This window comes from Podarcis raffonei, chromosome 12 (assembly GCF_027172205.1).
Source record: "Podarcis raffonei isolate rPodRaf1 chromosome 12, rPodRaf1.pri, whole genome shotgun sequence".
Lineage (NCBI taxonomy): Eukaryota > Metazoa > Chordata > Lepidosauria > Squamata > Lacertidae > Podarcis > Podarcis raffonei.
In genome coordinates, this window is record NC_070613.1 from 45,557,030 (window position 1) to 45,568,828 (window position 11,799).

The 11,799-nt window shown below is 46.9% G+C and overlaps 1 protein-coding gene across 1 annotated transcript; it reads left to right on the top strand.

The window, feature by feature from the left end:
• Positions 1-4,361: 4,361 nt before the first annotated feature.
• Positions 4,362-6,070, top strand: LOC128398393 (far upstream element-binding protein 1-like; the record flags this gene model as incomplete). Its single annotated transcript, XM_053359406.1, has 2 exons — positions 4,362-4,882; positions 6,037-6,070. Coding segments are annotated over 2 exons (555 nt in total), but the record flags the coding sequence as incomplete, so codon positions are not given.
• Between the last annotated feature and the right edge of the window lie 5,729 nt (positions 6,071-11,799).

Below are 11,799 nucleotides of genomic sequence, written 5' to 3' on the forward strand. Positions count from 1 at the left end.
GAAGAAAAGAAAGGAGAGGAAGCACATAAACCTAAGGCTCCTCTGGACTAGCTTTCAGACGGGCTGTGAGTCCAAGTGGAAAATTAGTCACCTCACACTCAGTTGTGTGAATGGGTTCAGTTCTGTTAATTCCAGTGCTGATTCTGTTATGTACTGAAGTTTTCACCCTGGGCCAGCAGGGGGATACTGTAGATAGTTTTCACTCAGGTCCACATATGCAAATAAGGGATTGAAAGTGACGTTCAGTGATTGGATAGTTACAGAAAGTGGTTACTGTTGCGATGTAGTGGAGCTCTATATAAGCAGGCTGGCTGAACCCTTCAGTTCAGTTTTGTTCTGGCCTGTGAATAACCAAGAGCTGTTTGAAGAATCGCTGTGTCGTCTGATGTGTTCACCCACAACTTAACAGATTCCATCTAAGAGTACGCAATTGACTGTAGCCCCAGAGGTTAAAATGGTGGGTGTCTGTTTCTAAAAGTAGAGTATCCCCCTTGCCCTTTTTCAAACTCTGTGAAATAACGTGTTTGCAGAACAGAAGCCCTGGTGCTATGTATAGGCTTTGCTTCACAAGCTCAGATCTTCTAGGATTTTAGAATGACACCACTTGACAGGCTCCAACACAGCAGACAGTTTGGAAGCCTCTGAATGAAAGCCAAGTCGCATTTCCTTTGTTTGCAGCCCTGCAAATGCCTTGTGCAGGTGACTGAAATCCACGTGCAATTCATGCATGAAAGGAGAAATGGGATTGTGTGGTGGTCTCAGACCTCCATACGGACGCGGGTGGCGCTGTGGGTTAAAGCCTCAGCGCCTAGGACTTGCCGATTGAAAGGTCGGCGGTTCGAATCCCCGCGGCGGGGTGCGCTCCTGTCGCTCGGTCCCAGCGCCTGCCAACCTAGCAGTTCGAAAGCACCCTTGGGTGCAAGTAGATAAATAGGGACCGCTTACTAGCGGGAAGGTAAACGGCGTTCCGTGTGCTGTGCTGGCTCGCCAGATGCAGCTTGTCACGCTGGCCACGTGACCCGGAAGTGTCTGCGGACAGCACTGGCCCCTGGCCTCTTAAGTGAGATGGGTGCACAACCCTAGAGTCTGTCAAGACTGGCCCGTATGGGCAGGGGTACCTTTACCTTTACCTTTACCTTTACAGACCTCCATACATTGATTACTTCTTCTACATAGGCTAAAGCCTCCATGAGTACGAATTGCAAATATATGCAAAGGCTCTTTCCCTGTGATTTTCTCCTCTATGCAGATGCACAAACACGTGTGTGGAAGCTGGAGAGAGGACCAGCAGGCGCAATCCCTGAAATGTACTCGGAGTCCTGTAGTTGAGTCCCGTCTCATTGGCTGATTCTGCTTCCCTCCTGGAGACTGATTGGTCTTTTCCTGCAGGCCAATCAGTTGTTGCATTCTAGGACATAGCTGTCAACTTTCAGAATTGAAAATAAGGGATCAGCAGCCTCGAAAATAAGGGATCAGCAGTCTCACGTGTCCCGGGAACAGTCTATGGCAGGGGTCTGCAACCTTTAAGACAAAAAGAGCCACTTGGACCCGTTTCCGAAGAAAAAAAAACTGGGAGCCGCAAAACTCGTCGTTATAAAAATAACTTTTTTGTCACTTTTTTATTATTTCTTTGTTTGACCCCTCGGAATTACTCCTCCTCATAGAAATAAACGTTAAATTAACAAGTTACCTTTTTTTGTGTGTGTGTTCTTCACTCCCCTTCAAAACAGTGACCAGTGCACATGTCCCCTTTCAATGCAGTGACCAGCGTACATGCCCCTTACAATGTAGCGAGCGGGCGGGCGGGAAGGTGACGTTGGGACAGTGCGTGACTAACGCACACACCGCCCCCATGCGACGTCACAGCCAGTACAGCGCCCGCCACAGTGGGGAGTGTCGGGGCGCACAATGCGCCTCCTCCCCTCGCTAGTATGCGCCCCGGAGCCGCGGCAAAGGTGTAAAAGAGCCACATGCGGCTCCGGAGCTGCGGGTTGCAGGCCCCTGGTCTACGGGATAATCCGAGATAGCAGTGGGAAGCAGCGGGAAACGGCACTGGAATAAGGGAATTTCCCGCAAAAAAAGGGAAGATTGACAGCTATGTTCTAGGATCCTACTTGCCTATTGTTCTAGGATCCAAGCTCAGTACATAACAATCCCCTTTCTCCATACACACTTATTTTACACAGATTCAAACTGTACAGTATAAGGATAGCTTGTAATTCCTCCTTGTATTTTATTTTTTCTAAGTCCTAGAAGCAGCAAGTCTGTAAATGAATGTAGCCTGGCGCTGTAATGTGATTACTGCTTTCCTGAATCTGTAAATGGAGTCAGAACTATTATAGAACAGCAGGAGGAGCAACTTGACCCCACGACCATGGATGCCCGGGGCTGTGGGTGCCATGCAGCGTGCATGGCCCTGGCACCAAAATTTGTGGGTGGCTGGCCCCTTCATGAGGTGTTTTGTGGGTGCTCAGGGCCCAGGAAGTTGGCACCTGAGTCAGGTCACATTTGCTAACTTGCTTGCTCGCCTGTGCAGTAAAGCAAGATTGTATATTGTAGCGTTCTTTAAAAGTAACTTTACAGTCTATGCTTTTGCTGTATCTCAACCATACCCTACTATAGCACAAGAATTTAAGCCTGTTTTCAAGCCTTGACAGTGTGAAACTGGTTCAGCTGGGGTGGTACATGTAGTATCTTGTCCTGTCACCGTTAAAATCGCATTCCATGCTTCACTGGTGTTGAACCACAAAGCTCTCCCCCAGGTGTAAACCGGCAAACCTAATTAGAACAGGGATTAGTTGCTCCAGTTTTTCTGCAAATCAGTAATGCCATCAAAACACACTATAAATCATTAGCTGCTATCTTTTACCAAATCAACTTGAAGCTCATATTACAGGGAAACCAGAGAGCTGACAAGCCGGGAGTTATTCTTGATCTGAAACTGAAGCCGTGTATCTACTTGGGCCTAGATGAAGGACCGCTTCCCCATCCTTGAACACTTAATGTTCTCCCACTCCAGCAGGTTGTTTGAGAATGATGCGAGCTGATAGTGGGACAATCCAACTTCTTAGAATTCGCTTTCACTTTCCAACCAGAAACAACTCTGTCCTTTCTTATTGGGTCCATTTCGCATGAGGTAGGGCCCAGTGAGACAACAAGTCAATGAATAATTCCCGCAAAGTTTACATGCCCTGTGCTTGCTCCTAGTATCCCTGAGCAATGAGAAGTTCCGGGACAGCAGTATAAAGTTTAGTTTCTTTGGATGAAAGAGCACTAGGGACTTAGAATGCCTGTATCATATCTGCTGTGTTTACAGATACGCCAACAGAAACCCCCTTTTCTACACAACTATTAAAGGAGCCGGGCCCTCTTTTCCATCTGGCCACCCTGCTGGGAAAAGAGTCTGCACCCATGGGCGTAGCCATGGGTTATTCATGAATGGAAATACTTAACTAACTGGCCAATTGAGTCGCAGATAGCTTGGTTCTGTTCCCCCCCAAAAAACATAAATCCTACCCACCCAACATAAATCTTAGCTACACCCATGTCTGCACCCTAGGGTGATTTTCCTTTAAGCACTTCTCTCTCCTTCTTTGGGAAGGAGGAACGAGCCCTCTGACAGGCTATTGGAGCCTTCCTGTCTCCTTCCTAAAGCCGGCCAGGCTCCTTCTTCGGGTGCGCCCGGGGGAGGCGGAGGAGGTGGCGGGGCAGTCAATGAGGCTTTTAAAGATGTGCTGCAATGGGCTAGGCAGATTGCAGCAAAAATTGCAGCAAAAATCTGTGAATTCAAATGATTAGAGTGATGGAGGACAAGAAAGACCTCTTGAAGATGGAGATGGCTTTTGGACAAGTCCGAGCAGTACAACACACTGGGAGGGAATGCCCTGTTCAGTTTCTGTTAATTGGTTCTCATGGGAAACTTACAGATTCTGGCTTCACACAATTAACTCAAGGCAGTGTCAATTTACTCTTGGCAGAAAGCCAAGGTCAGCTTGACCTAGAAACTACTTACTCTGATTGGTTAACGACCAGCACTCAACTCTGTTATCTAGGAATGCTAGCACAGTTTGGGTTAGGTGTGTTAGGAGTAGGAGTGCTGTGTATGGTTAAGAGAGAGAGAGAGAAAGAAAGGATTTATTTTGCTTTGTTTTGTATGCAGAAACTCTGCTGGTTTTATTTTTCCTTTTAATAAATCCTGTAAATAGTTATTCTGAGTCTAGCTGACTAGTCATTTCCACCTCAACTAGCTTCTTCGCTGTGCAGGAAAACTCTGCTACGTTTGGGCTAAAGCCATTAGAGCTATGCCTGACACTTCAAAGTTCCATGATGCCCTCTCCTTTTAAAGATCAACCAGAGCCTAAGAAAGTTGTCCTCCAAATAATGATTCCTTTGGAACTCAGATGCCACCCATGCGTCAGCAACAGAGGTCTGTAATGACAGAAGAATACAAAGTTCCTGATGGAATGGTTGGGTTCATAATTGGCAGAGGAGGAGAACAGATTTCTCACATCCAGCAAGAATCTGGATGCAAAATACAGATTGCACCTGATAGTGGTGGCATGCCTGAAAGAACTTGCATGTTAACTGGAACCCCAGAGTCAGTACAGTCTGCAAAGAGATTACTTGATCAGATAGTTGAAAAAGGAAGGCCCACGCCAGGATTCCATCATGGGGATGGTCCAGGAAATGCAGTCCAGGAAATTATGATTCCAGCTAGCAAAGCAGGATTAGTTATTGGAAAAGGTGGCGAGACAATAAAGCAACTTCAAGAGAGAGCTGGTGTAAAAATGGTAATGATTCAAGACGGACCACAGAACACTGGAGCAGACAAACCTCTTAGAATCACAGGAGATCCTTATAAAGTTCAACGGGCTTTGAGGGGGTGGCAGGAGGGCTATGGGACCCCTCGGAGCATCGCACCTCCCTCCCCAAGCCAGACAGAAGCTTCTTGGGCTTGGGGAAGGAGGCACCAGAGGAACGTTTAGGGGACTAGCCTAGTCCCCCTAGTCCAGGGGCAGGCAACCTAAGGCCCGTGGGCCGGATGCGGCCCAATCGCCTTCTCAATCCAGCCCGCGGACGGTCCGGGAATCAGCATGTTTTTACATGAGTAGAATGTGTCCTTTTATTTAAAATGCATCTCTGGGTTATTTGTGGCGCCTGCCTGGTGTTTTTACATGTGTGCTTTTATTTAAAATGCATCTCTGGGTTATTTGTGGGGCACAGGAATTCATACACATTTTTTTCTTCTTCAAAAATATAGTCCAGTCCAGCCCACCACATGGTTTGAGGGACAGTGGACTGGCCCATGGCTGAAAAAGCTTGCTGACCCCTGTCCTAGTCCACTGACCACACGCCACTGGAGTGGACCATGCCTAGCGACAAGATGCGTTACTGTTATTGCTATTATTATTTGATGTGTTTCTTGCCCACCTTTCTACATAAGGTTGCAGGGTGGGTTAAAGGTAAAGGGACCCCTGACCATTAGGTCCTGGCGTGGCCGACTCTGGGGTTGCGGCACTCATCTCGCTTTACTGGCCGAGGGAGCTGGCGTGCAGCTTCCGGGTCATGTGGCAGCATGACTAAGCTGCTTCTGATGAACCAGAGCAGCGCACGGAAACGCCGTTTACCTTCCCGCCAGAGTGGTACCTATTTATCTACTTGCACTTTGACGTGCTTTCGAACTGCTAGGTTGGCAGGGCAGGGTGGGTTACAGCGTAAAAACATAATACAATAAAGTCAACAGAGCACAACCAACCTACTTATAATTGGCATCCTGAATGGCAGAGAAAAGGGAAAATGGCACTGAGGGCTTTGTCTTGTTCACAGTTACAGTTATTTTATGTTTTTAAAAGTGTGTTACAACGTAATGGTTTAAAATGATATCTCCCTTTGCTTATGTGAGACAGGTATCCCCACGAAGGGTTTTTGTCTCCTCATGAAGGGGCCGTTTGGCAGTTCTCCAGAAGATAAGTCAATCGGAAGAGCTTTTCAGAAAGTTGCGTGGAGCTTCTTTCCCTACCTGACTTGTCTTTTGAGATCCGGGAGCCTTGCCAACCTCTTGAAGATCTAATTGCTAACATGGATGGGGAAAGCGATGCTATTATTAGGAACCCTATGTATTGACTAGTTGTCAACAAATAGATGTGGCCAGACATAAATGCAGCTGTGGCTAAAATTCTCAGTGGAAATGAACTGCAGAGAGTTTGAGAGATGGTGCTGTGGTGAAGGAGACCCCCAAAGGCTGATTTCCCCCCTGAGAATCAATTTCCCATCTAAAGAGCTATTTCTGCAACAGTCTTGTGAAAGCCTGAAGGAATTCTTTCCTAGTTTGCTGCCAGGAGCTGCAGAAATGAGAGACCCCGTGTGGTGGTGTGGTTAGAGTACAGTGGTACCTCGGGTTAAGAACTTAATTTGATCTGGAAGTCTGTTCTTAACCTGAAACTGTTCTTAACCTGAGGTACCATTTTAGCTGATGTATGGAAGTGAGAGCTGGACCATAAAGAAGGCTGATCGCCTAAGAATTGATGCTTTTGAATTATGGTGCTGGAGGAGACTCTTGAGAGTCCCATGGACTGCAAAAAGATCAAACCTCTCCATTCTGAATGAAATCAGGCCTGAGTGCTCACTGGAAGGACAGATCCTGAAGCTGAGGCTCCAGTACTTTGGCCACCTCATGAGAAGAGAAGACTCCCTGGAAAAGACCCTGATGTTGGGGAAGATGGAGGGCACAAGGAGAAGGGGACAACAGAGGATAGTGTTCTCGAAGCTACCAGCATGAGTCTGACCAAACTGCAGGAGGCAGTGGAAGATAGGAGTGCCTGGCGTGCTCTGGTCCATGGGGACACAACTAAACGACTAAACAACAACAACCACCACTTTAGCTAATGGGGTTTCCCACTGCTGCCACATCGCCGCCACACAATTTCTTTTCTCATCCTGAAGCAAAGTTCTTAACCGGAGGTACTATTTCTGGGTTAGCGGAGTCTGTAACCTGAAACATCTGTAACCTGAAGCGTCTGTAACTCAAGGTACCACTGTATTGGACCAGGACTGGGGAGACCCAGGTTCAAATCTTCACTCAGCCAGGAAGCTTAGTGGGTTGGGACTAGTCATGAATGCTCAGCCTAACCTTCCTCTGATGGTTGTTGTGAGGGAAAAAAGGGCGGGGGGCTCAATTCCCTTGAGTTCCTTGAAGAAAAGGCAATAGATTGAGAATTAAATTGGATGCAATCCCAGTTATTGAACCTTTCAAAGTACATGATTCCAGCACAGCACTCAATCCACAGATTGAGGTTGAATCCTGACAAGACAGAAGTACTGTTTTTGGGGGACAGGAGGCGGGCAGGTGTGGAGGATTCCCTGGTCCTGAATGGGGTAACTGTGCGCCTGAAGGACCAGGTGCGCAGCCTGGGAGTCATTTTGGACTCACAGCTGTCCATGGAGGCACAGGTCAAATCTGTGTCCAGGGCAGCTGTTTACCAGCTCCATCTGGTACGTAGGCTGAGACCCTATCTGCCTGCGGACTGTCTCACCAGAGTGGTGCATGCTCTGGTTATCTCCCGCTTGGACTACTGCAATGCGCTCTACGTGGGGCTACCTTTGAAGGTGACTCGGAAACTACAACTAAACCAGAATGCAGCTGCTAGACTGGTGACTGGGGGCGGCCGCCGAGACCATATAACACCGGTCTTGAAAGACCTACATTGGCTCCCAGTACGTTTCCGAGCACAATTCAAAGTGTTGGTGCTGACCTTTAAAGCCCTAAACGGCCTCGGTCCAGTATACCTGAAGGAGCGTCTCCACCCCCATCATTCTGCCCGGACACTGAGGTCCAGTGCCGAGGGCCTTCTGGCGGTTCCCTCATTGCGAGAAGCAAAGCTACAGGGAACCAGGCAGAGGGCCTTCTCGGTAGTGGCGCCCGCCCTGTGGAACGCCCTTCCAGCAGATGTCAAAGAGATAAACAACTACCTGACATTCAGAAGACATCTTAAGGCAGCCCTGTTCAGGGAAGTTTTTAACGTGTGATATTTTACTGTATTTTTGGTTTTTATGGAAGCCGCCCAGAGTGGCTGGGGAGGCCCAGCCAGATGGGCGGGGTATAAATAATAAATTATTATTATTATTATTATTATTCCAATTTGGACAAATGGCCATTTGGAAGGTGTTTGCATTAGTGGCAAGTTTACTTGGTGGGTACGACATTACTCCAAGGTATTAACACAAGTCTCTCTCCCATCTGTCAAAAACAATCTTAAATCTCCTGCCATCATAAACTTCATCTTCACTACAGTGGTACCTCGGGTTAAGTACTTAATTCGTTAAGTATTTTACAATACAAAATTATAAAAACACATAACAAAATTTTTCACAAATACCGGTACATTCTTTTGGACTTCCCTCAGCTCTTCTGCGAATCCTCCGTTTTAATTCTTTTCTTACGCATTTCCTAATTTAATATTGCCTTTTAGAAAACCTTTCCCCTCCCTACTCCCTTTTTTACAATATTTCTAATGTTATCCTTCACAGAGCTTCTTGCAAACCCACAAACGTTGTTTGTCCATTGCATATACTTTTCAAATAATCTACAAATTTACTCCAGTCCTCGGTGAACCTATGATCCCGTAGATTTCGGATCTTTCCTGTTCATTTATCAAGTTCTGCATAGTCCATTAATTTCATTCTCCATTCTTCCATCGTCGGTCTGGAGGTCTGTTCTTAACCTGAAACTGTTCTTAACCTGAAGCACCACTTTAGCTAATGGGGCCTCCTGCTGCCACGCCGCCGCACAATTTCTGTTCTCATCCTGAAGCAAAGTTCTTAACCCGAGGTATTATTTCTGGGTTAGCGGAGTCTGTAACGTGAAGGTTATGTAACCCGAGGTACCACTGTATTTAAAATTATTTTCTCCCCTTCAGAGGGTGTTACTCCACCTTTCCCCACAACAAAATCACTGATGGATAGACAGCGATGGAGAAACACAATGTCTGAAGCGTTCCTGCCAGCAAAGCTCAACCGTGGGACTGTCATCTCCCCCATTTTGCGGCATCCCAGGGCCATGTGCTTTTTTGTTCAGGCTCATCCTCCCTTGTTAATCTGAAGAGGGAAAGAGTGATGGATGTGGGAACAGAGTACATATTCCCCAGAGCACTTTGTGAATCCTTGAAGCCCATAAACAGATGATGCACTGTAAAGAGATGTAAGAACTGGAAGTGGCAACAATGCAGAGCCAGAGGGCATTCACCAGACAGGTACAAACAGATAAGGAACACGCATGCAAATAAATAGGCAGGCAGACATGCACGCCTACTCTGTGGTACTTAGCTACATGACAATAATTGACCCTTGCGTCATTTCCCCCTTATAATACATCGCTACACAAACAAACAGACCTGTGGATCATACCCTAATGAAAATATAGAAATGCCTGTTAGTTATAAGGAAATAACTGATTTTCCATTCATTTATTTGAAGCTGCAGCTTTGCATTCTTGTTATTAAAAAAAGCACGCATAGACATTCTGTTGTTGCGCCCATAACCTAGGCTTAAAGGTAAAGGTAAAGGCACCCCTGACCATTAGGTCCAGTCGTGGATGACTCTGGGGTTGCGGCGCTCACCTCGCTTTACTAGCCGAGGGAGCCGGCGTACAGCTTCTGGGTCATGTGGCCAGCATGACTAAGCCACTTCTGGCGAACCAGAGCAGCGTACGGAAACGCCGTTTACCTTCCTGCCAGAGCGGTACCTATTTATCTACTTGCACTTTGACGTGCTTTCGAACTGCTAGGTTGGCAGGAGCAGGGACCGAGCAACGGGAGCTCACCCCGTCACGGGGATTCGAACCGCCAACCTTCTGATCGGCAAGTCCTAGGCTCTGTGGTTTAACCCACAGCGCCACCTGCATCCCTAACCTAGGCTTAAGGTACCATTTATCTCCTAGCTTTCATATCTCAGTTTCTAACACTGCATTTGGAAGCATGGCTACCTTGCCTAGAGAGGTAGTCTGGCAGCAGAAGGGCAACACAGATGGGTATTTTTCAAGTCTTGGTGCCATTTAAAAATTCACAGTGCACCTTGTATATATGCTTTGGGGTTGATTATTCAGTTCTTTCCAAGTGAAGCCCTGGATAGGTTAGCTTGCTGAATAAAAGGGCTCTCTCCTGCGACAAAAAGTTTCTGTTTTGTAAATTACATTCCGTCCCCTTGCCTGTACATGCCTTTTCATGCTGAGGGAGGGAACTAGTTACTCTGTGGCTGGTTCTGGGTAGGATTTCATCTTTCTCCTCAGCTAGTAACACGGCCCCTGCTCTCCTCCCATGTGAGGAATGACGGCCACATTCTGAATTGTGAAGTAGTACAGCGCAGAGACAGCAAGCTGAGTTACTCATACGCCACCCAAGTATTCATGCATGCAGAGCTGCCATCACGATTTATTTGCATATTTATTCCTGCCTTTATTCTGCCCGTTTAATTCTCAGGATGGTATTAAACATTAGCTGTCGCTTGGCGCTCTTTGGAACTGCAGCCATAAAGCAATCATCCTGACCGACTAAGAAGGCCAACTACTAATTCTTGCGAGAGAAAAGCTCTCCTGTGAACTGTCTGGCGTACCAGTCGGAAAACCATCTGTTGAATTTGCATGTGCCCATTTTGAAATTAAACGTGTCCTGCATTCCAGGGTCTCCCTGGCCATCTCCCTAATAAATATTGTTCGGTGGAGGGGAGCAGTGTTGCCCATGAGAGCCAGTGTGGTGTAGTGGTTAAGAGCGGTAGACTCGTAATCTGGTGAACCGGGTTCGCTTCCCCGCTCCTCCACCTGCAGCTGCTGGGTGACCTTGGGCTAGTCACACTTCTTTGAAGTCTCTCAGCCCCACTCACCTCACAGAGTGTTTGTTGTGGGGGAGGAAGGGAAAGGGGATTGTTAGCCACTTTGTTTTAAAACCTAGAGCTCTCTGTTTTGAATTCAGCACTTAAAGGTGCCAGATTTCTCTCTCTCTCTCTCTCTCTCTCTCTCTCTCTCTCTCTCTCTCTCTCTCACACACACACACACACACATATAATTTTCAAGTTGCATTTTCTACAGATCGGTTTCATTTCTTGTGAGACATTAGTGTTACATACAGTGTTAGTGTTATGTATTGAGTTGAATAGGATTCAGAGTGCAGCAGTCAGATTGGTCCCAGAACAATAGGATTCAGAATGCAGCAGTCTGATTGGTCCTAGAACAATAGGATTCAGAATGCAGCAGTCTGATTGGTCCTAGAACAATAGGATTCAGAATGCAGCAGTCTGATTGGTCCTAGAACAATAGGATTCAGAATGCAGCAGTCTGATTGGTCCTAGAACAATAGGGTCCAGAATGCAGCAGTCTGATTGGTCCTAGAACAATGCTGCAGTATGATTGGTCCGCAGGAGCCACCGAATCCAGCTCCAGGTGGAAGCGAATCCGCAACCTGATTCGCCTACAGGAGAATCCCAGAATTACCCAATCACGTGCGGCCCATTGTGTAAATAATGTATATAAAGCAGATATTTTAGGGGAACTTTCATTCCTCACTACTATGAGCTGAATAAAGAGCATGAAATCCACACTCGACTCCGAGTATATTTCAGTTAGGTTAGGAAGAAAAGAGGGGGAAAGGCGAATGGTGAGTGGGGTGAGGTCGCAATGCTTCTATTCTTCTTCTTAGTGTATGTGTGGGGTTTTGTGTCAGCGTCCCTTGTGTGGGTTCTCTTACTATTTGCTTTCTATCTTTCCTTGGTGGTGAGAGAGGTTGGGGGTAGCCTAAGGTGTGGTTGGTTGCC